General features: G+C 34.5%; 5 protein-coding genes across 9 annotated transcripts; 3 read left to right on the top strand and 2 right to left on the bottom strand.

Annotated features, from left to right (window-relative positions):
- Positions 1-1,519: 1,519 nt before the first annotated feature.
- Positions 1,520-5,185, bottom strand: LOC140882466 (uncharacterized). Of its 4 annotated transcripts, none has more exons than XM_073288488.1 (8): positions 4,794-5,185; positions 4,612-4,685; positions 4,389-4,469; positions 3,721-3,813; positions 2,922-3,041; positions 2,774-2,845; positions 2,488-2,565; positions 1,520-2,304 (listed from the first exon to the last, which is right to left on the bottom strand). In XM_073288488.1, exons 1-8 carry the CDS (start codon positions 4,900-4,902, stop codon positions 2,113-2,115), a joined length of 819 nt encoding a protein of 272 aa, XP_073144589.1. In that variant the 5' UTR covers positions 4,903-5,185; the 3' UTR covers positions 1,520-2,112. The 4 variants fall into 4 exon arrangements, 3 of the variants coding, with proteins under 3 accessions (XP_073144589.1, XP_073144590.1, XP_073144592.1); XM_073288491.1 differs by having other exon boundaries at positions 2,120-2,299; XM_073288489.1 differs by lacking the exon at positions 2,774-2,845.
- Positions 5,186-6,278: 1,093 nt separating this feature from the next.
- On the bottom strand, positions 6,279-7,538 carry LOC140884217 (H/ACA ribonucleoprotein complex subunit 3-like protein). Of its 2 annotated transcripts, none has more exons than XM_073290900.1 (4): positions 7,458-7,538; positions 7,202-7,271; positions 7,053-7,095; positions 6,279-6,582 (listed from the first exon to the last, which is right to left on the bottom strand). In XM_073290900.1, exons 2-4 carry the CDS (start codon positions 7,253-7,255, stop codon positions 6,485-6,487), a joined length of 195 nt encoding a protein of 64 aa, XP_073147001.1. In that variant the 5' UTR covers positions 7,256-7,271; positions 7,458-7,538; the 3' UTR covers positions 6,279-6,484. The 2 variants fall into 2 exon arrangements, with proteins under 2 accessions (XP_073147001.1, XP_073147002.1); XM_073290901.1 differs by having other exon boundaries at positions 7,202-7,278; positions 7,458-7,511.
- Positions 7,539-8,114: 576 nt separating this feature from the next.
- Positions 8,115-10,287, top strand: LOC140884304 (uncharacterized protein At1g03900-like). Its single transcript, XM_073291023.1, has 3 exons — positions 8,115-8,719; positions 9,298-9,591; positions 10,010-10,287. Exons 1-3 carry the CDS (start codon positions 8,216-8,218, stop codon positions 10,076-10,078), a joined length of 867 nt encoding a protein of 288 aa, XP_073147124.1. The 5' UTR covers positions 8,115-8,215; the 3' UTR covers positions 10,079-10,287.
- Positions 10,288-12,099: 1,812 nt separating this feature from the next.
- LOC140878621 (uncharacterized) lies at positions 12,100-20,338 on the top strand. Its single transcript, XM_073282239.1, has 14 exons — positions 12,100-12,335; positions 13,342-13,657; positions 15,273-15,447; positions 15,694-15,777; positions 15,856-16,097; positions 16,212-16,428; positions 16,653-16,732; positions 17,121-17,205; positions 18,117-18,248; positions 18,333-18,446; positions 18,538-18,585; positions 19,421-19,505; positions 19,697-19,753; positions 19,895-20,338. The coding sequence occupies exons 2-14, from the start codon at positions 13,440-13,442 to the stop codon at positions 19,912-19,914; spliced, it is 1,557 nt and encodes a 518-aa protein (XP_073138340.1). The 5' UTR covers positions 12,100-12,335; positions 13,342-13,439; the 3' UTR covers positions 19,915-20,338.
- A 543-nt stretch (positions 20,339-20,881) lies between these two features.
- LOC140878614 (scarecrow-like protein 23) lies at positions 20,882-22,336 on the top strand. Its single transcript, XM_073282233.1, has one exon. It carries the CDS (start codon positions 20,882-20,884, stop codon positions 22,334-22,336), a length of 1,455 nt encoding a protein of 484 aa, XP_073138334.1.
- Positions 22,337-27,916: the final 5,580 nt, after the last annotated feature.

Below are 27,916 nucleotides of genomic sequence, written 5' to 3'. Positions count from 1 at the left end.
CCTATAAATATAATTACTTGTAAATTGCAATACTTCAAATTATCTAATTTGTAGGGTTCGTTTGCCCTGTTTTACACTTCGTGTTCGATTGAGTTTAACCTATCCTCGAGATATTCTCTCAATTTATATCTAACTATTCGTATTTATTATTATATGTGAAGCTCATTGTTATTACAATTCAGATCTCGTATATGATAATGAATTGAACTATTGGATACAACCTTAGAGTATATATTAAGATTACGTCTGATACGTTTTGTCTGATCCTTACATACAGCGAAAAATAACACTTTTGATATAAAAATAATAATAATTTATTTTAACGGATCAGATCAAATTGAAAATTCGTCTCATAAAATAGATTAATTAGACGATCTCATAATCATTTTTTTGTGATATCGTTAAGGCTAGTTCTCACTAAATAATTCACTTAATCAATAATACACGCATTTTTAAGTATTCATATAACTACACCTAAATTGATCATAAAAAGTTTGATCAATAAATTTTATTGATCATAAAAATAAAAAAAATTACCCATAAAATTCAATAATTTCGAAATTTAGATAAGTCATGCCCTTCGCATTTTAAGTGATATATATACGGACCGACAAACATTTATTGAGATTGAATGCATTCTTGTCAAGTATTAATTATGCATACGAACACCATATTAATAATAATGCTGAATAGGGAAATAAACAGCACCAGTACTTTTTAAAAGACCATTTACCTGGGTCCACCTAAAGATGCCTATCTATGACAAGAATTGATGATACTTCATCGATCTCAATTTTTGACCCGGCTTAAAATAGTAAATTTGGGTTGAATCTCTAAATCTAAATATAACTCTGTTATTTAGTCATTGTCAGAAAAAAAAAAAAATTATGTTTTAACTCCGTAATTCATTAGAAAATATTTTTGCACTCATTTGAGTTCACATATTTTTTTCTCAAACGAAAATCAGAACAAAATATTGAAAATACAATACTAGTACATGATATTTAAGCATCAATTGTTTCAAATTTAATATTAATATATGATTTTTAAGTACTCAAATATGTATGCAAGTATTTGTATTAATTACTTATTTTAGATTCGGTACTAATATATGATTATTGAGTATCGAAACATGTGTTTTAAGTGTTGATATAAATAAAGTTGCTCAAATCTTGTACCCAAAAATTTATCTTTTGTGCTCGATTAAATTAATTAGTGTTTAAATATCATATATTAGTATCATAATTCAAGTTTTGTTCTAATTTTCACCCGTAAAAAGTGAGCCCAGGGATTACAAAAATATTTTGTGTGGTGATAGAAGTTCAAACATATTTTTTTTCAAAACTGAATGCAAAATTATGTTTGGACTTGGGAATTTAAAGCAACTTTGTCTTCTAAAATTCGACAATCAATTATAACAATTTTTCCAGACTCAAAAATAAAATAAAAATAAAATAAAAAGGAATTCATTACTCAAAAAGAGAAGATAAAAACTCATTTAAAAAAGCATTCAAGTATATTGACTTTGTCAAAAAAATATCTCCCGGATGCTAAGGGTGGGATTGGTTTTAAGGATGACAATTGTAGGTGGTAATAAAATTTGCGTAGGACATGAATATCCGGTAATCCGACGAGTACGGAGATGAGGATAGAAGTTAAATAACCAACGGAAATGGGGACAATAAATAGAGATGGAAACGAAGGCATAAAATCCTATCAAACCCGACCCATGGACATCTCTAATTGGTCCTTATTTTGACGCATCCTACATTGTTGAGATCAAGACAATTGAACCAATGACACTGTAGAATCCACAAGAATTATGTGGTTGGCCCGGAAGAGACGCGTGAACGAAAGTTTAAAATGTCCCACAGTGGACATGCTCGATGAGTCCTCGGAGGTTGTAGTTATTACATAGGCCCGAGTGGGGGAGTTGTATGATTTAGCTTGCTGGTCCCAAGGCCTCCGAACATCTGCTTCCCGGAATTGTTCTGCCCTCGCACTGTCGCACATTTAGCACTCAAGCACTCCTGAATGGAGAGTCTTCGATAAAAGGCACCTAAATGAAAACGAAAGAGCAACAGAAGTAGTCCCTTATTTTATGCCTTCATCTTAATCCTTTGCAACACGAACCACCAATCCACTGGGTGTCTGGACGGTTTTGAGGTGGCCCGAACCAATTAGATCTCGAATATGAAATCTTATATCAAGAGGAGAAAGTCGGAGGCGCTTCTTCTCCAAAGTAGCCAACTGCATCTCTTTGTATCGTTTACGGTTCAGTAAAGACAAAAGCTCCTTCCTTCCCTTCAAAACAATGCGATCTTTAGTATGGATTTCCTCATTTCTAACAGCTCATAGCGTGCAGAGCATTGGCAATGTGCAACTCGAACTAATTATTTCATGGATACATGCTATGATTAAATGAACAGATAAAATATCATTTTGCATCTTAAATATGAACCCCAAAAATGTGATGAGTAGCAATACCTGTGAGAGACCTTTGAGCACTGAACCAATGTTCGGAATTGAAAACCAATACATGTTTCGATCAATAAGTTGGCAAACCTAGAAAAGAAACACATTTTAATTTCAAGTTTTTCCAAAAATATCCAATACCCAAAACACAGGTACACATCCCTGTCTCGATATGGCAAAGGCAAAAGAAGAAACAGGTGATGTATCGTCTTAATAAGACTCGAAGTTCAACCAGAATGCAACATAATGGACACAAGTAATAATTCTTTCGTGAGAAGTGAAGTGTATTAATGCTCACAAGAAGACCAGCATTAATTAATTTAGTGATGTGATCCTCTTTCACCACTCCCCCCAATGACAGAAGCGAGCACTGCAAAAGATATACAAGATGCTGCTTTAAGCACAGCTATAAATTTGAACATTTACTCAAGGAAAACATTACTCACAAGCTCTTCATGGCCAATGCTAGTATCCAACTTGGATTGTATCACATGCATTTTAAACCACTCAAAAACAGTGACATCATTTTGCTTCTTTTCTTCCAACCTTCTCATAACACCTTCAATCTAAAATAGTTCAAAGACCCCTGTCAATCTTTGATTGTTAAGGATAAGATTCTTCATACGCAAGACAACAACATATCTTCTATTGTGATAGTGATTGTGATAGTGGTTGCACGAAATTTCAACTATTCATACAATTATCAGGCGGGAACTAATTACTGGCAAGCAAAAACCCAAGAAAATAAAGTCAGAAGGGAGTAGTTTTAAAACTACAGGGTCTTCTATTTTCTGAATGGAGTCTGTTTTATAAGCTCAGACGAGATACAATGCACGATTTTTTCCAAACTTCTGTACCATGAATCCATGATTCATTAAATAATGAAGAAATAACAACTCATAGAACCTCTAAGCTCCACAAACTCCTCTGGAATGATGAGATAATGATACAGGATCGATGTTCAGCCAATAAAAGATACACGAAAGGAAGAAACTGGAATGGCCCAAAATGCACGCACTCATGGCACAATCCCATGCTTTTAGGTTACAATTTATCTGGAACAACAGTTATTTGAGAATGAAAACATACATATTTAAATCTTGTCCTATGAATCAAAAGAGCACCAATTCCACGTATAAAATTTAAAAACTCAAGGAAAAAATAGGCACGGACATGTCACACCATTAACTGTTGAATTCTGACTAGAAAAAAGGAATACAGAAGGATCCAAATAGACAAACCAACCTGTTTCACGTAGTCGTCCATAAACATTATGGCATGATCATCCTGTCCGGTATTTAACTTAAATACACGCAACACTCTATCCCTTCGCAAGGACTGCAGAGGATTGAGAAAAACATAAAGGACCATACATCCATCATCACTAACCTAGTGAATAGAGTAAAACAAAGAAAAAAAGGTGAACAACGAGCATTTAGTTCAGAAGTGAACTTTAAAGTTTTTTGGATTGCGACGTTGTGAAAACTTATAATGAACTTCAACAATGTAATGTATATGCGCTCACGCGCACACAAAGTCCTGCAGTTGTTATGAATGCACATAGTTATAATAAAGGAGTTGGAAAACAAAATCATAATCATAATCACCCCATAAGAAGACCATCTTAGAATACAGTTCCTTTAGAAGACAATAGTTACAAAGTGTTAAAAAAGCAATTGGAAAACAAATCATAATCACCCCATAAGAAGACCATCTTGGAATACAATTCCTTCAAGGAGAATATTTATCAAACGCATGATCATTAGCAATGATAAATAAGGAGAGGAATTAGTGAAGCATGATTTCAATAATTAAAACATACCTCGAATCAAGTAGACAATTGAAGTAATAATCGCATTCCAACAAGAAAAACTATCTATAAGAAAATGTAAATGCTAAACAAGCTACTTTACCTCTAAATCTCGGTCCACTTGTGTCCTATCCATTATGCTGCTGTACAACTGTGACCGCAAAACAAAAGGTTGAACTGACACCTGAATACACATAGAACTCCAAAATTGGAAGGTTTGCAAACAAATAAAATTGATAAGCAAAATTTGATTCGGAGAGATTTATAAAGAGGAAATATATTAAACTTCCAAAACTTCAATATTATACGTGAGAGTCAATAAAGACCTTTTCAATAGCTGGAAATTGAGCGCGCATCATCTGAAGAGCAACCAGAGTATCATTAAATGCGAAATCTTCCTCTGTGAAGCAAAGTACGCAAAATCAAACGATATCATAATAATGAGTCCAAGAAAGTTCTGAAGAAAACAATCAGACATAAACGTAAGAAGGAAAATATATTGTTTCACCTAAGGAGGAAGAACGTGAACAATCAGCCACATTTTCCAGATCAGTTTCCTCCCCGAATTCTTGATTTCTGCGACGTTTTCTGCTTGTGGACGGCTGTAAATCCCCCATATTCTAGCTCACGCAGATTACTATAATCAAATAAAATCCCTTTTCTGGATAATTCTTGATTCTGCAGCCTCAAATCTTAATCGAACCCTTTTTTTCTTCCTCCGTTTGTACCTTTTCTCAAGCTCGAATCTTTCTCGACTCTCCAGATTTTTTTCGTTTTATGCCCAAATCTTTGAGCCCATTTTTCTGACTATTAGAGGAATTAATGCAGCTAGCCCATTTAAGAGCGCGCACACAAAAAAATTCTGAGTCACAAAGGCATGAATCTTCTCGAAATTGTTTTTAGTCATCTACACACAAAGTATGACTCATTTATTCATTCCCTCCATAGAATTTGACATCAAAATTTATGTATTTTATTAAATTTTCGGACTCATAACTACCATTTCATATATTTTTAACCATATCATCAAATTCTTATTTTATTTTTTTTAATTCTTAAACTTTTTAGTATAATTTTTCTGTACCTATGTTTTCGTTTAAAAAAAACATATCTTACATATTAATTTTATGAAACGAATTTTCAATCCGACTAAATTCGTCAAAGGTATTATTTTTTTTATATTAAAAATATTATTTTTCATTGTGTATATAAATCGGATCGATTCATACGTAAAACGATCTCACAATAGTCATATTTATTTTATATTTCTATAATATATATATATATATATATATATATATAATCCAATTTAGTCTCTCGTTTTATGTGATGTCCATGATTTAATCCCCGTTTTCCAATTATCTCGAAATGATCCTTCATTTTTTTGTTTGTTTATTTATTTGGCCATAATGTTAACATGTTCAACCGGTCAAGGCCACCCACCCATTGTCAGTTCTCCTCTCCTTCGTAGCGCTGTAAGTCTCCATTTGTCCGTCTATATCTCTTCATTAAATCGGGAACGTTACATAAATTGTGGGACTAAATTGGTTATTATGCCGAAAAGTAATGGTGATTGTATTTTATCAGTGAATATTTATCACATTATTGCATATACTATAAACATGTATATATTTGTCCGAGTCCATTATCTCTAATTAAATGTGGCTTTCCAACACTAGATAACAAAGTTCCTAGAGATTGGATAATTTCATCCTACTTTTACATACATTTCTCTAATGATGTATTTAAGAGTTGAGATTTATCCGCTTTGAAACAGAGCAGTGCAGGTATAGATAAGATCTCACTTATCCATCATGTCATCCTGAGTTTTAGGCTACTTTAATTCTTAATAAATATCGCATTTTGATGTTAGTAATTTAGAAAAAGGGGAACAAATGTTATTCCAAAACCAAAAGAAAAAAATTTGATGCAATTTATGTAGAAGCATATCACCAAATCAAAATTAAAATCACGTCAAGCAATACAAAGCAGATTTGGACCAAATGTGTCAATACACACTCATTGTGCATACTGAATACCACTGTATTAAAGAACATAAAATTTACTGGGTCAAAAACATGCAAAATAATCCATTAATTGAACCAGAATGACCCTTTATCAGAGGAGGCCTTAGTACACACATCTAATCTAATTCTAATACATAAAATACCAAAATGTTTTCATTTCCAAACAGAAAACTCAGTATTTAGGAGGTGGCTGTTGTGTTGGTAGCAAACCAAAGCGTTTCTTCAGAAGAACCCTCTGTCGTGCGTATTTGTCATCAGGAGAGAAACGAGCTGCATCCCATATTGAATTGCATATAAATGGGAATGTGAAGATTTCTACTTGTTCGACATAATGATTTCTACTTGTTCGACATAATGATTAACGAAGACGAATTGCATATAAATGGGAATGTGAAGTCCTGTCTTGTTTCCTTAAATCTATACCTTTTAGCTCAGCTTATGTTGACATGCTTCTTGCTCGTGTATTGAATATATATATACAAAAAGAAAATCCTTTTTACAATAAGCATGAATGCCTCATTCAACAAAGTCAGAATACCAGCAGGAACCGCTGAACCATTTCGCCAAAGACAAGAACGCAAGACACAGTTTTTCATGACACTAAGATGAAGGGAGAAAATGCAAAGTCAAATAAATGTATGATGCAGTTGAATCTATTGTTTAACCAAAAATAACTCAAAGCACTCCATTATGGTATGATATCCCTGAAGCAAAGCCTAAAATGGATTCAGCAACATTACCGGGATGAGCAGATTGTGTGGCCAAACCTAAAGGCGACTCCTTCTGCACAGAGTAGAGTTGCACAACAGACAGTCCATTAGGCTTCTTAACTAGTACGAAAGATGAAGAACAGAAACCAAGCAGAACACTGAATCGATTTGAAACAAACCTTTGTGGTGTAAACTTTGTCGCCGTTATCATTGATGTAAAATTGGAGATACATCTTCACCAAAAATCGCCTGCAATCTGCAAATCAGTACCATATTTTCTTCTCTTTTTTTTTGTTTACAAAAAACAAACGACCATAAACCCTAAACCCTAAAAACCCAACCAACAAAGCTCGAGACTTTCACAGTGAACCAAGCGTGATTTCGATTATTCGATTACGGATGGAAGTAAAGATTAAAACTTCAGAGGTCTCTTACCTGATTCCAAGCCACCCCTTTTTACTAAGAACCCTGATGCGAGCGAGACTCCAGCAAGCCAATTAGGTTTATGAACCAAAAAGCCCTTGTGTGCAATGTTGGTATATAATAGAGTTTGCGAGGGTAAAATAGTCCGTCGAAACGATATAATTTAATATTTAAAATAATAAATAATATTTTTAACATAAAAAATAATATATTTTTACTATAAATCAAATCGAAAATCCGTAACAAAAAAATGATATAAGATCGTTTTTAAAAAAAATTTGTGTTAAAACAAAACATATCCATGAGTCACCATTGACCAACCAAAAGCAAGACCAAGATGGGCCACCAAAGTCAAAAGTTAAAATAAAAACATCGACCCACAATATGTGGTGACATAGTTGCGAGTTCGATTATCGTGTAGAGCATATTTAGAGCCCGTTTGGATTTTGTAGAGATTTTTTAAAATAAGTGTTTTTAAATGCTACAATTTTTTGCTTTTAAAAAAGCACTAATTTTGACTTAAAAAATGCTTATTTAATCATTTTTTTGATCAACCAAAAACCTTGTTAATAAAAAAAATGTTTTTTTTTTTCCTTACAACCAAACAGAACCTCGATGCTAAAATATTGTGAAATATGTTCATCATTCACTGTACATCCCTCGATTTAAAAATAATATAAGCCAATGGCCCGACTGCCGAGAACCTCTGGAGTGTGGACTGAACTCAGCTAAATGCCACTGGATTGAACTGAGCTGTAACTATTACTATCATGTCGTACGAGGATGACGATGAAGAGACCTTGGAGCACACCCTCCTCGTTGTCCGCGAAGTCTCCGTCTTCAAGATCCCTCCCCGCCCCTCCAGTGGCGGCTACAAGTGCGGCGAGTGGCTGCAGTCCGACAAGATCTGGTCGGGTCGTCTCCGCGTCGTTTCCTGTAAAACTCGATGTGAGATCCGGCTCGAGGACCCCAATTCCGGCGAGTTATTCGCTGCCTGCTTCGTTAACCCGGGGCAGAGGGAGAAAGCGGTTGAATCGGTGCTGGATTCGTCCCGATATTTCGTTTTGATGATCGAGGATGGGAGTGGGAAGCATGCCTTCATAGGTTTAGGGTTTAATGAGAGGAACGAAGCGTTTGATTTCAATGTCGCGTTGTCGGATCATGACAAGTACGTGAAGAGGGAAGGGGATGAGGCTGGGAGCGTTGGTGGTGGTGGGGAACGGGCCGAGGAGGGGCATATTGATATACATCCCGCCGTTAATCACAGATTGAAGGTGATTTCATTTTGCGGTATACTTACTACTGAAGCTCACTGTTGCGTTTTTTTGCTGTACTTTTATTTTCTTGCAAAATGGAAAATTTAACTGGCGAAATACTGTTTATTAATTATCGAATTCTTGAATTTGACATTTTTGAATAAGTTGATTGTGTGATAAAAACTCAGAATGCATGACTAGACTCTCACAATCACAATTATAAGTATTAATTTTCTGGACATTCAAGTCGTTCCTTGCATGTTTTAGCTTGTTACCGAGTCAACTGTCAATCGAATATAAGGGCCGGATTCTGCATTTTTGCAAGATTAACTTTTGTGTCTCGGCAGATCTTTTGCTAGTATCTCTGAGTTCCCGGCATTTGCGTGTGTTTGCTGGCTTCTATATTGTCGCAGGAGTGATCAAATATAGCAGTTTGCGTGTGTTTTTCTGAATGTCTCTCTTTTATCAATCTCCTATCATGATTCTTGTTTCTGTAATTCTTTCTTTTTATTGAATTCCATCACATTTGTAATCGATCATCTTGTCTCCCTGTTCTCAATTGAAATGGGCCAAATTGTGTGTTCTTTGGTCTTTAGGAAGGTGAAACAATTCGAATAAATGTGAAGAATAAGGCATCCGATGGAACGGGCATGCTTTCTGCCGCAGGATTGTCCGGAGCTGTTACTGGAACTGGAAAATCTAAAACTCTTGGTCTTGCTCCCCCGCCCAGTGGAGCCGGGAAACTTAGGTCTCCTCTTCCTCCACCACCTAATGATCCTGTTGTTGCTGCTGCTAGGATGGCATCCGCCAGTCACATGTCTGCTCTGAAGGGAACCAACGACAATGCATGGGATTCAAATGATCCTCTATCCGATTTCTCTAATCTTGAGGTAATTATTTTCAGTCGTCTGATTTATTGCTCGAGTTGGCATGGTTTCTATATTAATTTTTCTCTATAAGCTATTTTACGATGTCACAAGCACATAATATTCCAAGCTAAATTTCCTCCCATCTACACCAGAATTGCACATACAATGTGTAATGAATGTGTGTGAGATATAAATGTTGATTTCTCTGAATTATGAGCTTTTTCCTTTTGTTTTCCCCTGGTGCAATATTGTCAAGATCTTGCAGTATCTGTTGCTTTTTTTTATTATTGCTTAAACTTACTGAATCTGCTCGCCAAGGCATTTCACGTCGTTAATCGTTCTTAGTCTTTTTTTTTCTGTATGTACTTCATGTTTCGAATACATGTTCTTTTGATCCTATGGCTTAGCTTATATCTAAGTTTCTTACTCAAATCTGCAGAATAGCCTCCCTTCCGCGGCTGATCCGGGGTCTACTAAAACTTCTGCAACCAGCTGGGCAGCATTTTGACAATTTTGGCATCATGACACAGCAATTTCTTTGTTACTGTTGTATTAAAGTATATACACGAGGAAATCTGAAGCAAAATGTCGAAATCGGGGAAATAACACTTGCTCGCTAACGTATATACTTGATTGTTGTGATTTTATTTACCTGGAATACTAAAAATTTACCTCATCTTTCGATCCTATTTTGCTGCACTTTGTACTATTTAACATATTGCATTGAGTATATGCCCGACTCACGTCGCGTATTTCACTCAGCAAATCAGTGTAAAATATGGTGCTAAATGTGAATTTTAAATGCCAACCAAACACTGTCTCCCACCAAACCACAGAATCATATATTTTAGTTTCCTGTTTTAAGAAAGTACTGAAATCTGATTAATTTAAGGTGGTGGGTAAAGTGTGTTGCAGGTGATCGTTTTACTTGGAAAATCAACAACGTAAAGATCAAGTTGATTGATGGCTACATTTCTCCTTGCTCATGAAAGCAACTCAGTGGTCACCTACTATTAATCAATTAATTAATATTAATATTGTTTGATCAATGGTCATGAATTCGATTATTCGATCAACACTTTCTTGGACGATCCGTGGATATGATTTGTTAGTGTGGTTTATGCATTAACTCGAAGGTTTACCAGTGTGCGCTAAAAGTCAAAGATAGTAGTTAATTACCCTTCATACGATCATGATTTTCTCTATTTTAAACTTCATGGGACCATGATTTTTTGTATTTTTCATGTCTCTATTTCAATTTTAAATTTAAATATATTAGAAATTAAAATATAACGATGACAACAATGACAACAATATATATTCATATTTTAACAACACGCGTATTACGTGTGTGGATGCGACTAGTTAAAATAAAATATCATGTCCATTCTTGAGATTTAATCAAATGAGAGATGTCACATTCTCTCTCATTGTCTCATTATCCTAGTTATAATTATCACTGTTTCATTATCCTAATATAGGAAAAAAAATTATGAATGAATTCACGTTTACAAAAACATATTTTATGAACATGCGTGTGTGACATATGCTCGGTGTACTACTCATTATCATTATTAAATATAAATATATAATAATTAAATTCTTCGATATCAAAAAAATTTCACAAACGAATGTTTGGAAAATGATATACAATCGTCACCGTGTAAAATAAAAATATCCCCTAATCGTGCGGTGAGGTGCACGCATCGGTTTCCATATTGATTGTGATAAAAATGAGAGAGAGAGAGCGGTTGACTTGCTTTCATAATAAAATTTCAAGGGCAAAAAATGAAAAATTTTAAATTAAGATCACTAATTGACTACTCATTTAGAGGTGTATCATCGGTTGACTTGCTTTCATAATAAAGTATTATCGTCAAAATAAGTTAGTAAGGCGAGCTCACGCACAATTCATTATCAGATATAATATATTAAGAAATTGCTAACCAATATATCCATTTCAATATGGCGAGACGAGTCTAATCGATTTTCTCTAACTCATATCTCATCAATTTAGCATGCAGAAAAATTATCAACTCAATCAACTTATTTTAAACGTCATGTACCATTATAGAACTACAAAATGAAAAGTCTGGTTAATTGAAAAACATGATACATCTCTAAATGTGTTCTAGAAATTAAATCCGTCTTCTACTTTTCATTTGTTAGTAGTGTATTAACTTCTTATACCATGCATTCACGAAAAATTACTCAAAAATATATAAGTTCAAGGTTAATTAATTAGCCTAGTATTATTATATCATCCCCACGTTTGACTTTGTAAATTGTAATAATAATAACAATAATAAAAATTCCCTACATTGATTCATTCAATCAAAATGATTATCCGTTCATAATCATAAGGTTTTCCTTTTTATTTTTTGAGATTTAATAAATTAATATTTTGTCTCTATACGTGCGAGGTTGTATTTAGCCGATCGATTCTCTCTCACGTCAATTTGGATTTGGAGGTACACCGATCTTTCCGCCTGTTTGCTCTGCCTATTTTTTTCAGAATTTGTTGTATGTCGCACTTTTTTTTCTTCTTTTTTTCCTCTGATTTTGTTATCTGATTCCCCTGCAAGTTGTCTTATGGAACACGAATCATGTATCCTCGATTTTGTTGGGGGCTATCTTAAGAATTTCGGACAGTGTGGATTTTAATCCGTTGACTTTACGTGGGTTTTCAGCAGGGTTGTCGAAGACTGCTGATTTTCGAGTTCTAGGTGTCGATAGGACCCTACCCTCTGTGGTTTATATCTTGTGTTAGTACTTTCTCGTTTTAGTTTCTTCTCTCTTCTGAAATACTGAGCAATCTATGTTAGTAATTGATGCATGCAGGATCTGCGTGCGTAATTAGCTCTGAAGAAAACTATCACAGATTAAAGAGTGAAAGTTTTAACTTTTAGGAACAAAAACTCTACGATACCCAGCGTGGAGGAGATGAAAAGTAGAACAAGTTTTATTTACAAATTCTTTTTTAATTAGAGATATTACAAGTATGGAATTTGTTGTGTGTTTGTCTCAAAATCGCAGGGGCGCTATGCAAAAATTGTTAAATGGGTGTTGACCATGCTACGAGCATATGCACCTTATGATTTTATTATGCTATTCTATATCTTTTTTAATATCTTTAGATGCACGGGTTGATATATTTCCGACAATATGTGCTATATTTGGTGTGTTTCCTGATGTATCATAGACTAGTTTGATCCATAGGATGCATTAGTTCATACATCGACCATAAACAAAATTTACATCCTGTTGTATATAGTATATAGGGAGTATTATTTCTTCGTAGTATGGACACAAATAAAATGGTTCATACTTGCCAAACATTCGTACCTTTTACAATTGTAATAGATCTTAAATATAAATGGTGTTCTGAATAGGTATGGCTTTGAATTTTTGGTCGGATGAGGCATTAGTGTGTAACTAGGGGGAATTTCGAATAGTGACCTACTCTCCACATGTATTTTAAAAAATGACCTTTGTTTGTTAAAACATCATAATGCAACGGGTTGCATCACGTGTTTTTAGCAAAAGAAGGTTATTTTTTAAATATATGTGGCGGGAAAGTTAGAGATTTAAATGTCCGGTGTAACTAGTGTTGTTTCAATATTTGTTATCTATGTAACATGGTACAAAAACGATTCCTTGTCAGAACTAGGTTTCTACATTTCTAGCATGGTGTCATAATATTTGTTATTGTTTTGTATGAACTTCTTTGTGCATGTCATAGCGCTGTAATTGGGGTTTGGTCGTTGGTAGGTTTCGCATTTGATGGATAAGCATGGTGGATGCTTAGTATGGGGGACTTGGCCAAAGAACTGTGTTTGAATTTCCTATTAAGCTGAGGGAGGAAATAAATGGATTCAGCGAAGAGTTGGTTCCAGAAGTTTCAGCCAAGAGATCGCTCAAAGTCATCCATTAAAAAGGAGTCAATGGGTAGTGCAAGAGAAGATCGAGCGCCCCTTTCAGCTGAGGAAGCCTCAAATCTCACGAAACAGAGGGTTGCTGCAGCGAAGCAATATATTGAAAACCATTACAAGGAGCAGAAGAAAAATCTTCAGGAAAGAAGAGAGCGGTACGATACCATAACTGTACTATTTATTTTATTGTAAGGTCATGCATCTTAATAGTTTCCTTTACTGGCTGGCGTCGTTACTTCTGCAATAATATCATGATTATTAAATTTGTTTACAGTTATGGCATCTAAAATGCATGCAGATGTGCACGTGTGCAATTATGAAATCAGGATGCATTTGTTGACGGACCATTATTATGCATTTCTTCATTTGATTTATGTCCATTACTGTCTCGAATGGTGACATGTGATTATTGTTGTAAATGACATGAGGTAGTGGCAGCGCGGTCAGTAACCGCCTACTGCCTCGGCCGCATAGGCGGTTGATTTTTTTTATATTATTTTTTATACCTAATTATATATAATATGCATAAATAATTTTCATACAATATAAACAATTTATAAATTTTCAAATAAATATATGAATGCAACTAACAGGATAATTAATAAAGATTCATCACAATATTAGTATTAAAAACGTAACGTACTAACTAATGTGTTAATAGTAACTAATGTGTAAATAGTTCTCACCTAGTAGGTTGGCTGGCGGCAGTTTTTGACGGAAGGAGGTAGGGCTTGTGACACTTGTCGGTGACTGAGTTGGCTATATTTTTTGAAGAGAGAGTGTATGATGTATTAATAAGCTAGGTTTTTTAAAATTTTCTTGACTTTTTGACCGCGTAAACCCGCCCCATCTCACCTTCGGCCACCTACATAACCGCCTAGGGCAAAGTCGGTGAGCTCAATGGCTGCCTCCCCCCTAGGCACCTAGGCGGCCGCCATTTAGAACACATGAAGTGATTAAAAGTTTTCGTTTGCATTCTGTTCGGTTTTCCTTTTGTATAAGTTCTATGCAATGGATCAAACTTCATTATAAAATATATATACTAAAGTTGTTACTGGAATGGCATACTAATGGGCTCATAAAAAACTCCAATCTATTGTTTTTGGCTTTTGAGCTCGTATCAGAATGACAATCTGGAAAAGTTTAAATAAATCAAGGACAAATAAAAAGTTAAATGGTCAACAAATGACAAAAAGTTCTGGAAAAGTAAATCGCAAATAGCAGTGAGATGCTTCTTTTTTATATATATATCTTACTATCTTATTGTCTGATTACATGAGTGAATCCTTTTACTACTCGCAATGAGATTAAGGGCGCCACCTGGAGACATAAACTATTTTCCGTACTAGGTATCGTGCAGGTTTGGATGCTAACACCAAAACATGTCTATAGCTGTTGAATATTGTGTATGCTTAGGTCATGGAGAAATGATGCTAGTCGTGCCCATCACAGAGGGCCACTTGTAACAGTATATTTACATGTCTAGCCTCTAATTTTTGGAACAAGAAAATTGATTTTAAGATTAAGGTTGTATTCAGCTCAAAAAAAGTAGAAAAAAGATTCAGGTTGTATTTTATTCCAAAAAGCTGTTTGCCTTGATATTTTTTGTTGCTGCTAGTTGAAGTACCATGAATTAGAAGAATTCTCTTTGGACTTTATATGTGCCATGATAATTTTTGTGGTTATAGTTTGTTCCTATTACTTGCTGGTAGATAGTTCCACTTTTCCGTTTCTGGATTCAAGTTTGTTTCCTTTTTCTTCGTGTATTAGGCGTAATTTACTTGAAAAAAAGTTAGCTGATGCTGATGTATCTGAGGAAGATCAAAGTAACCAGCTTAAGTTTTTAGAGAAGAAGGAAACTGTATATATGCGCCTTCAGAGACACAAAATGGGTGCTGATGACTTTGAATTACTGACAATGATTGGAAAGGGGGCTTTTGGGGAGGTAAGATTTGTAATAAAATAGTTTTATCATAGTCATCTTAATTTGCTTTAATTTATTGATTCACTGTTTATGATTAGTTTTATATGGTATGGAAGCCAAACTGGGGTCTTGATTTTATCCCGATTCTCCAATCTAAGCATTGATCGATGTAAACTGATTTGATGAATCAGATGTTCTGGGAGATCTAGACTTCGTTTAGTCACAAAGTGAATCCAATGAGTTACATTCTTTGATCTTTTTGTACAGGTTAGAGTCTGTAGGGAAAAGACTACAGGGCATGTATATGCGATGAAAAAGCTTAAGAAATCAGAAATGCTTCGTAGAGGCCAGGTACTTGCTCGTTGTTTTATAATGATTTTTTGCTGTAATGTTTACCATATCACAGGTTCTTAGATAGTATATTTTTAGGTTGAACATGTGAAAGCTGAAAGGAATCTGCTTGCGGAGGTGGACAGTAATTGCATTGTTAAGCTATATTGCTCTTTTCAAGATGAAGAATACTTGTATCTTATCATGGAGTATTTGCCTGGTGGAGATATGATGACATTACTGATGAGGAAAGATATCTTGACTGAAGACGAAGCCAGATTTTATGTAGCAGAGACAATTTTAGCCATTGAGTCTATCCACAAACACAATTATATACATAGGTTGTATATATTTTATTTAAATTATAGTTTTTATGGAGCATAATGTTTTTTTCGCAATTCTTGTTGACCTATTCCGGTTCGTCTGAATTTTTTAAAACATCTGATCTGTTACAGAGATATCAAGCCAGATAACTTACTACTCGATAGATATGGTCATTTAAGATTATCTGATTTTGGACTCTGCAAGCCTTTAGACTGTAGTATTCTTCAAGAAGACTTTTCAGTTGGAGACAGGTTTGGTGGAACTTCAAGAAGTGATGAACGCCCTGCAGCTCCAAAACGCACACAACAAGAGCAATTACAACATTGGCAGAAAAATAGGAGAATGCTTGTAAGATTCATTTTTGCAAAAGGCAATTGTAGGTTTTCCTTTTTTCAACTATATATCAATGTTGCTTGATAGCAACACTTTTGTTTGAATAGCATGTGCTCTATGCAACCATCCGGCATGTTGACCTTTTCAGTTGTCAGTGTGTTTTTCTCTTGATTATTGACTGGTTGGAGGTTGGAGGTTGGAGCCATGTTTCCTTTTAATCGTATCATTTTTTCTTTCAGGCTTATTCTACTGTTGGTACACCTGATTATATTGCTCCAGAAGTTCTTTTGAAGAAGGGTTATGGACTCGAATGTGATTGGTTAGCTCTCTTTTTGCTAGCAGTAGCGAGATTTTGCATTGATTTTTCTTGTGTTCCCCCTTTCAGAGAATAATGATCTTTTAAATCTGCATGTTGTTAAGTATAAAATGATTTCATTTGCTTGACCTGAGTTTGCACTAAATTTTTAAAAACTAACAAAGTAGGAAGTTCTATGCTCCTGCTTTTGTTGTTTTATTTTTGTTTTTTTTAAAGAAAATAAGTTTCCGAGCTTGCTTGTTTCCCTTGATGCAACCATCGTTCTCCCTTTTTTAATCTTTGCTAGATATCATAATAGGCCCCCTTTCTCCCTGGCTTTTTAGTGAAGAGAGTGAGAAGTTGATTTCAAGCCATCAGTTGTTGGAAAATGAGGTTTGTCCACGATGTGCAGGTGGTCCCTTGGTGCTATCATGTTTGAAATGCTTGTGGGGTTCCCACCGTTCTATTCTGACGACCCTATGACAACTTGTCGAAAGGTAGATTCTGGTTTCAGTTTTTAATGTGTCAAGCGTGAGAGGTCATCCAACTATTTGGGGTGTAGCATGAAAACTTGACTGCTCATTTGTTTTTTCCAGAACATCTGGATTAGTAAATTTTGCTTTGTATTCTGTTCTCTGATACTTTCGTGTTCACTTGGAATTTATTTTTTCTCTGGTAATTGGTGCTCCTGTTTGTTGCATAATTGTGGCAGACTGGCAACCCGGTGTTACCTTGAGTTGGTTATTTTCCTTCATATCCGATTTCTCGCTCATAAAATTTGATCAAAGTTACTTGTTAGTCTTACATGTTTGCCTTTTTGGGTTGCATTGTGATTTCCTGATTGTTATACTTTATTCATACTAGTCATTGGTGCACACGCGTTGCGTGTATATAAAGTTTTTATTTTTTAGTTAAGCTATATACTTTTTTTAAAAATTTTAACGTGTTGAAAAAAAATTTAATCGATTATGCACTTTTTTCGATAAAATTCATTTTGAAAATGAGGTAGATAATTTCAAGATATCAAAGAAACAAATGCTATGAATTAGAAAAAATAGAAGTTGATTTTGTGGGTTTATGTCATTGAACGTGTGTTTGGAAGTTAAGAAGTGACAATGTTGGTTTTTAGGAAGGGTAAAATAGAATATTAATATCTAAAGATCAATTAATAATTTACTTAATATCAAGGGCATTTATGGCTTCACACATTTATGATCAAAAGTAGTTATTCTAAGAGGTGGAGCCATTATGATATAGTAAGATTATATTATTGGCACGTGCTGTTACGAGCCCAGGAAGGGATAATGGGCTTATCATTATATGAGCTATCATTGTTTTGTAATCCCATATCCCCTCTGGGCTCGTAACACTTTCGAAGTTAATTTGAACGTCTTGATTGTATGTGCAGATAGTAAACTGGAGAACACATTTAAAATTTCCGGAGGAAGCTAAACTTTCTTCAGAAGCAAGAGACTTGATAAGTAGACTACTTTGCAATGTCAATCAAAGGCTTGGTTCAAATGGTGCGGGTGAAATCAAGGTGCTGTGCTGAGTGTTCTATACCATGTTTTCTGATCACTGACTTGATTCCATGGAACATCATGATAATCGTGTGCCAATTTAGGTCCATCCTTGGTTCAAGGGCGTTAATTGGGACAACATATATCATATCGAAGCTGCATTCCTTCCTGAAGTCAAGGATGAGTTGGACACCCAAAATTTTGAGAAGTTTGAGGAGGTATTGATTTTTTTTCACTGTGGTATTTTTAAATTATTGATTTTTTGTGAAATATATGCCTAGTTGATCTTTGATTTTTTGTGGGCTGCAGTCTGAGCACCATTCTCAAGCATCATCAAAATCTGGTCCATGGAGAAAGGTAATTGTGCTGGGGAGTCTATAACGTAATAAAATACAATATTTTTGAAACCATCATAAAAATACATGGGAATTGAGTTGCAGATTTTTTTTCTTTTGCCTACTGAAAGACTTGTAAGTACTGTCATTTCTGTTGGCTTGGTCTTAGAGCCTGTCAGATCTGAATGGGAGTTTATATTTGATACATGAATCATGTGTTGAAAGTTCTCTGAACAAGGTTTGCGCCAGATGTGGTGCTGAAGAGTGAAAGTCACTGAAATATTTTGAGCTTATTCTTTTTTATTGCGGAAAATTAGTCTGTTGTTTTATTTTAAATGCCACTGAAGCTAAGTTCAGCAAAAAAATTTGGCAGTCAAAATGCAGTTATAATTGGCATGAAAGAAACCTGGCTTTCTTTGAGATGTGAGGAGTGCGCCATCATTTGTGGAAGTTTAAGGCTGTTGGAAATTTATGCTTACAATGATTAATCCTCAAAGTATCTGTTTGTTTATCAACCACGGGTTTGATTTTGAGTTTCTAGTTTTAATTCCACTTCACAAATGTATAGGCTGGTTTCACGTAGAAGTTAAACCTAAGTGGATATGGAAATCAAACTGGCACAGCTTTAACAATGATTGTTTTTGGGTTTTTTGGTATTATTTTTTTTGCTTGAAACATGTTCGGAGTATTTGCATCCTGCAAAATTATCTGGCAAATTCCATGGTTATTCGTCACATGTCTGCTTCTGATACTCTTCTCCAAATTTTTTAATTAGGGCTTCGTCTCTTATTTGACATGGCTTTTGTTGAACGCATTTTTGAGTTGGCCCTGAGGCTTATTTCTTTTCCAACTTCCAGATGCTTTCTTCCAAAGACGTCAATTTTGTTGGCTACACTTACAAGAACTTTGAAATAGTGAATGACTATCAAACACCTGGAATGGGTATCTCTCTCTCTATATTCTTGCTCAAGCATCTGCCTAATATAGTGTTTGGATGTCATTTTTTTCGCAGGGCTCTGATGGAGCTCATTGTATTTTTGTTTTCAGTTTACCTTCAATTGTTTTCTCATTATTATGTATAAATCTTATCATGAGTTATGATGGTTCTTGTTGGTTTTGTGTTTTTCCCCCAGCGGAACTAAAGAAAAAAAATACCAAGTCAAAGAGGCCAACAATCATGTCCTTATTTGGTATATATGTGTTTTTATCTACTTAATTTTTGCACGTTCAATATGGCATCCAAATGGACCAAACACGATAGTCCATTTATAAATCAACTTTTCTGAGATTGTCAAGCTTGACTTATATTATCATCTCAATCTTTGCCCCAGAGGAAGAGTCAGAATCGTGAGAGACAGCAAGTCAGCAAGTCCTAGAAGCTTTGTAGATCTCTTTCGCCGCAGCATGATGTTTTAGAGAAACGAAGTGAAAACGCCGAGTAATTTAGCTGGTTTTATTGTGGTGATCCACTTCCGCAAAGATGTGACTGTGTTTTGATGGTAAATGGGTAGCAGAATTTGAACAAATGGAGCCTGATCCAGGTCGTCTGTGGAAGAAATGCGTGGCTTGGATATGAAAAACTCATCTTAATTTTCTTGTATTTAAATTATAGTCCTATCCAGTCTTCTATCTTCTTAGCCATGACTTAGGGGTGAGAATTACATGTTTACTTGTAAGTTCGTTCTTTTTTATTTTTTATTTTTTTAATCTAGTTCTCAAACAACAGTGTACTAAAAACTGAACATAGATGGAGTCTATACAAGTCAGTTGGTATATGGCATGTATTTAGTTGGCACCTGCAGCAACCGAGCAATCACAGATGGTTTATGGTTGCAAATGTATCCTCTTATTTATGTGGTTTACAATTAAAATATATTTTTGATAACACAAAAACTCTTATATATGAGGCCGATTCAATATTATTTTTTATGTCAAAAGTATTAATGCTCACCTCAAATATAGATCGAGTCGATCTTCCATAAGACGGTTTCATAAGACACCCACTCTTAAAACTTATATGCTAGTTAATTTGAGTTATTTATAATAATAAAAAAAAACATTGCAAGATTAAATAGTTAAAATCACTATTAAACTGACGTGTTCTTGGCAATTAGCTATTCACCACCATATATCCGTCTTTACTATGCCGGCGAAGCTATGGGAATATCTTAACTTACTAGCTCAACGGGGACAATTTCTTGCTCATTTTTATATTGTTTTCACACTCTTCAAATACTTGCCTGCACATCCATTTGCACCCTCCAGCATTTTTCACTTCTTTGTGGTGCTTAATTGGAGGAGGCTCACATCAGGAGCAGATGAACTCCCCCAGTAATGGCATTTCAGGGATTGATTCTCATAACGTTTCGGAGAGAAACGAATTGTCTCAATGGGTGGAACATGTTACTAAGCAGCTCATTGAAGACTTCACTGAAGACGAAAACGACGCCATCAATTTCCAAGCAAAGGATGGCGCGGGTGTGGCTTCAGTGCTGTTTGATGAGTTACGGCCGAAAAACGTGACAAGAAAGGATTCTGTTGGGAGCCTGGGATTTGTGCAGCACCATTCTCATCAATGGTGCACTGATCATCAGATTGAGGAAGATGAAAATAGTTTGAGTTTTGAGAGGGGTAAAGGGCTTATGATCAATGCTAGATCAGCCGATGAAACCGGGTTGAAGTTACTTGGTCTTTTGTTGGAATGTGCTGCTGCTGTATCTCTGGATAATCTTGGTGAAGCCCACAGAATGTTGCTTGAGCTTAAGCAAGTTGCTTCCCCTTATAGTTCTTCTTGTGCAGAAAGAGTCGTCGCTTATTTCGCAATGGCTATGTCTAGCAGGGTGATCAGCTCTTGGCTGGGGGTGTCCTCACCTCTGATCAATCGCAAATCTCTGCATGATGCCTTCCAAGCATACAACCATATTTCCCCATTCGTGAAGTTTGCTCATTTTACGTCGAACCAGGCAATCTTGGAGGCGTTGCATCGCCACGACAAGGTTCATATTCTTGATCTTGATATTATGCAAGGCTTGCAATGGCCGGCCTTGTTTCATATCCTGGCCACTCGGGCTGAGGGGCCACCGCAAGTGCGAATGACCGGTCTGGGGAGCTCGATGGAGCTACTGGTGGAGACTGGGACTCAGCTCTCCAATTTCGCCAGGCGCCTTGGAATGTACTTTGAGTTCCATCCAGTAGACAAGAAATGTGGGGAAATAACAGATATCTCTAAGCTTCATATGAGAAGAGGTGAAGCATTAGCAGTGCACTGGCTGCAGCACTCTTTATACGACGCAACCGGGCCGGACTGGAAGACACTGAGACTCCTCCAGGGGATCAGCCCCCGAGTGATCACACTGGTGGAGCAAGAGATTGCATTCGAGGGCTCATTTTTAGACAGGTTTGTTAGCTCCCTACACTATTACTCGACCATTTTCGACTCTCTGGGAAATTTCTTGGCTCGCGACAATCCAGCCCGACACAGAGTGGAGCACAGCCTCTTACATAGGGAGATCAACAACGTGCTGGCGATTGGGGGCCCTGCCAGGACTGGGGAGGACAAGTTCAGGCACTGGAGGAACGAGCTTTCGAGGAACGGATTCGTCCCGATACCGATGAGCACAAACTCAATGGCTCAAGCACAACTGATGCTGAACATGTTTCCACCAGCACATGGCTATAGCCTTGAGCAGAGAGATGGAACATTAAGGCTGGGATGGAAGGGAACTAGCCTGTATACTGCTTCTGCTTGGACTTCTATACATCCTCTAACATAGATTGATTCATTTCTTTGTTTCAGTTTTATACACATTAACTAGCTTCTTGTTGTGCCAAGAACCAAAGGGAAAGTTTATTTTTAGTTCAAGATTTTTTTTTTTGAGCCAAGTTTTTAGTTTCAAGGAAAATGTTACATATACGTCAGAGTTATACACTAGATTACACAAACACTTGATATAATTCAATAATTGAATATCCACATATTATTTAAAAAATAATTGCTAAAAAAAACTTAAATTATTTAATTGTTAAGGTAAATTTTTTTCTTTTTAAACACAAATATATAATTATATAATGTTTATCATATTTTGAGAAAAACTAATCTTCTCGAATACATGTTTTAAAATATGATAAACTAATTTCGCCGTGGTGTTTTTTTTCTCAATTTGACATTAAAAAATAGGTTGGATTTTATTGGGCATGCAATTACGTAGAAGGCCAATAAGATTTTTAGAATGAATGAACGACTAACCATTTGCAGTTATAAGCCTCCTCAACAACTTTTTCATCAATTCCACGGCGTCAATTTATTAATTTTTTTTTTTATAATTTCATTTAGTTTGGAAGTTAGAAAGGGAAAAGAAGGGAAGAAAAAAGAAAGGAAAGGAAAAGAAGGTGAGGGAAAGAGAGAGGATAAATGATGTATTTTTTTTGTTTGAGAGTTGAAGAAAGAAAAGAAAGGAAATGAGTTAAATTAATTTTATTTTTTTTTGTGTTTCCTTTCCTCCCATTTCCTTCCGCTTTTGGAAAGATAATTTTTGATTGAGATGGAGAAATTTTTTTTCTCTTTTTTAAATTTTATTTTCTGAAAAATACTAGATGTATACCTTGTAGTGTACACCTTGGTTTACATCTTTACTTAAAATTTTTCTCATTTCCCTTATTAATTGCAAAAATACTCATGATAAAAATAAATATCTAGTTGATCAAGGAAAGTTTTCCTTTCCCTTCTTTTCCTTCCAAAAATCACATCTCCCAAATGAAGCTTTATATAATATCAATTGATGTTTTTAATTTAATATTTATAATCACATCTTCCAAATGGCGCCGTCTGTGGAACAAAAACTAAACCCACGATTACTCTTCACGGTTGACTCAAGAACGAAAAAGAGAAGGAAGAATTTTTGGATTTTAGCATAATCTTACTCATCAGCCAATGTGCGAAAACGACTGGGACTATTTGAACCGTTGGATTGAGTTGAAATTTGCTATGGACGTTGATAGTTGTGTGATCTAAATTTTGGACGGTGAAGATCGTGATTGGTAACTTGTAGGACCATATTCTGAATGTCGGACACAAGCTGCACAGCTCACATAGTTTCTGCACGTTCTGATTTCACAAGCAATTGTGGAAAATCTAACCGTTGGAATTATGCAAAATTTTCACCGCGTGTTTGGAACATCATGATATAACTTTTGAAAAGTGGAGATCTTTATTGAATGTTTGTAGATGTAAGTATTTACGGTCAAACATAGTCCATTGTTCTTCTCACATGAATTCTGTGCAGCCTTTTTGAAAAAACGATTACGGATCTTGTGATCAGATTTGTTGGACTTCTATTGTTTTGTATTTTGTTTGGGTTATTTTACGGATATCGGACATGAAATCTTGCAGTAAAGGCTCAATTCTATTATATCGGGCGTGCGATCTAGCTGTAAGGCCCATTCTACAGTATCGAACGTGTAATCTCGCTGTAAGGCCCCATTCTACAATATCGGACGTGCAATCTCGCAGTAAAGTCTTATTCTATTATATCGGACATGCAATCTTGCAGTAAGACTCAATTATACTATATCGGGCATGCAATCTAACAATAAGGCCCAATCTACGACTTGATGCTTTATAAGGCCCAACACAGCCTGGCAAACCACAAAGCCCGATCAGCTCGGCACGATGTAATTACATGCAACTCGTGGTTATCTCAAAAGCCCGATCAACTCGACACGATGTAATCCCATGGCACTCGTGGCCTTCCTCAAAAGCCCAACCAGTTCGGCAATGTGTAAGCTCACGTCACTCGTGGCCACCTTTAAAGCCCGACATTCTCGGCACCATGTAAGCTCACTCTATCACGAACGTTCAAAGGAAATTACTAGCAACCAGAATATTTTCTTACATGGTCTAAAATATAAAGTCAACTACTTCAAAGTTCCTCCTCATTTCACTCGTCGTCACTTTTTTTCGGGAGATAGCATTGATTATATGATAAAAATCCTATAATATATTTATTTATATTTTAGAGATATATCAGAATATTTCATGTATATGCATGAATCTAGTTGCCTTATACATTAAAAATTCTATATGGACTGAGACTCTCTTTCTATAAGTAAGGGGTCTTTAACCCTTATTACAGTATATTTTTTATATGCTTTTATACGCCTTCTACATGCTATTAAACACTTCTACACGCTTTTTATATTTTACACGCTCTTACACATCTCATATATGTATTTTCTATACGCTTTTCATACCCTTTCTATTGAATCATACACTAACTTGAGTGTCGGAGTGGCTTTGCCTCCGGAAGAGCTATCTCACATATTTTTTTTGATACACAGAAATATTTTGAGATCATTCGACTCAGTTTATTGAAGAAATTGGTTCATTGATTACCAGTTCGAAATAATTTATTTGATGCGAAATTTTTGAACGCATCAGATGTTAAACAGATCAATCTCACTTGTGTGTAATATATGAGTTCAGCTCCATTTGAGATACTTTATTCTCAATTCTTTTTGATCATATGTATGATTAAATCCATTGCCTTTTTTTTAATAAAAAAAAAAAAAATGCAGTGAATGATGGAGAAGAGGGCCATGAGCAGACGCTCTCAATTAGGCAAGAAAAGCGACTTGTTGGAGGGTACAATTTCAAATTGTCTCAAGATTTTTCACGGACTTGCTTTGAAAATCTTTTCATGATAAGCTCCATTTTAATTTTGTGGACCCTTTATGTTTATTTTCTCTTTTAAAACATGTATTTTTCAAGATTCTTCTAACATAATTTGGCGTTTTCATCGGTTTAATATCGATATTTATAAAGTGATATCAGCGTGATTTTATTTTAAAACTTGCGCATTAAAATTATCTTGACGTGCTATTTTTGTGGATAAAAATTAAAATACCTATTATATATATATATTTTTTGAATTTTTTAAAATCTATTTGCTTGGACTATTTAACTCAAAACCCATTTTCTAGTAATGAGTTTTTTTTTTTCCTAGCAATGAGTTAGTGATTGAAAGTTTGGATAAAAATATAATTAAAGAAGGAAAAAGAAAGGGTACAATTTATTGAAACATTAGCCTAAAAAGATGGGCCACCTAACGCCTGGGAGATATTTTAAATTTAATCAAAAGGCATTATTGGCCACCCACGTACATGGTTTTAATAGCATTGTATTAAATTAATCATTATTAGGGTTTAGGGTCTATTTCCACACTTAATTCATTTCCGGTAGCAATAATAAAAATTTTCATTATAAAACAATTTTTTAACAAAAGTAATATAAGACAAATTAAACTTTACACAAGAACAAGTTGAAATGTGCACTCTACATTTTTTTTAATCTCGTTTTTTCATTTAAGAATAATATTTAGCAAATGAATTTATCCAATTCATATTCATCTAAATTTAACGTGCACTTGTGTTTGATTTTTTTTTCTTTTACAAAAACTCACATGAGATCGTCTCACAAATTATTTTTATGTGATGGATCATGAATCCAATTCGACTCATAAAAATATATCAAAAATATTAATTTTTATCGCAAATATGGATCGAGTCGTCATATTTTATGAATATTAATATGTAGCTCTTATTTTATGATTTTTGGAGAATATTAAATACTGAAACCACGAATTTCAATGTTTATGGTGATGAGCACTCCATTTATTTTATATTATATATGCCAATTGAAAATTACAGAGTTCTGGCTGATGATTAATCAGTTTTCGCTAACTGCGACATACATTTCTTGTCTAGAAATCTCACCATATACGTGCATATTTTTTTTTGACGTACCATATACGTGCATATGTATTTGTTCAAACAATGCGACTAAGTTTTATTTATGCTAATGATGCACATATTATAAAACATGAGCATGCATTTATTAATATTACTAGCGACCGTGACATACGCATTGCGTGTGTGAAATTTTAAATTAATCCACTAATAACTACATAGTTTGACGGTTATTTAAATTTTAAATTTTAAATCAATCCACTAATCACTACAGTTGGACGGTTATCTAAATTTAAGGTTTTAAATCAATTCACTAATCACAACATAGTTGGACAGCTATTTAAAGTTTAAGTTTTAAATCAATTAATCCACTAATCACTACACAGTTGAGCATTTTTAGACGCAAAATAAGTAACCAAATTAAAGTTAAATTATCACTAAACCCACAAACTTAATTTTTCATAATAGAAGGTTTAGGGTGAAATTGGAAAAATATATTTTGGTGTGATTGACACACCAAAATTAGTTTCTATCATGACCTCAACTTTTATGAAATAGTAAGGTTGTGTTTACTTGTTATGATAAGTATATGATTATATTAATAATCATATGCAATCACATGTTTACTTGTTTTTTTAGGGCTTATATTAACTCATAAAGCACATCTATAGTTACCTAATTTAAACTTTAAACCTTGATGATTTATCACAAATAAATGGTGTGATAAATAATCATTAAATTTTTAATTAAACAAAATTACTCTAATATCCTTTACTTCCCAAAAATATAATATATGAAAATCTCTTTTAAAAAAATTATATAACATGGATATAAATTTCAAATACTTTAAGATATATTAATACAATTCATTTGATTTAAATATACGAAGTTCCATTTAAAAATTATAAAAATAAAAAAATTTTAATAATTTAATATATGATTAATACATTTCATTAGATTTTATCCTTATTTATAGGAATTTTTTTTTTAACTAAATTTATTAATTTTTGTTTTAAAAATAAATAATATTTATACTCAATAATTTTATTCAATTAAAATAATTTACACGTGGATTAATAATAATTTACATTAAAAATCATAATATCAATAATTTTATAGTTTCGTCATTCATAATATTTGTTGAGTAGTTCTTTTGTGAGACAGTTTCACGAATCTTTATCCATGAGATGGATCAATCATGATCATATTTACAATAAAAACTAATACTTTTATCAAGCGACATGGTTAAATCGCTCTACCAACATGAACAATTATTGCACTCCAACAATCTTCTTCTCAATAATTGCACTCCTTGAAATAAATAAAAATCGAACCCATGACCTTGGATCTGATACCAATTGTAGAACCGAGCACATGCTGTTTTAACAAAAGTTATACCTGGTGGTAATGGTGCAACTTAAATCTTGTAAACCACACAGCAGCCTAAATGTCATGGTTCGATGGCTCTACCCTGTAGGGACAATTATTGCACCCCCAACAGAAGGTAATACTTTTTTCATTGGTGACCCAAATAAGAGATTTCTCTCACAAAATTGACATGCGAGATCGTCTTATTACTTATAGAAGTTTTTGTGATATTTGTTATCTGA

Source organism: Henckelia pumila, chromosome 2, assembly GCF_033568475.1.
Source record: "Henckelia pumila isolate YLH828 chromosome 2, ASM3356847v2, whole genome shotgun sequence".
NCBI classification, from domain to species: Eukaryota; Viridiplantae; Streptophyta; class Magnoliopsida; order Lamiales; family Gesneriaceae; genus Henckelia; species Henckelia pumila.
The sequence above is the reverse complement of the archived record's forward strand: the minus strand, read 5'-3'. Positions and strand labels throughout refer to the sequence as shown.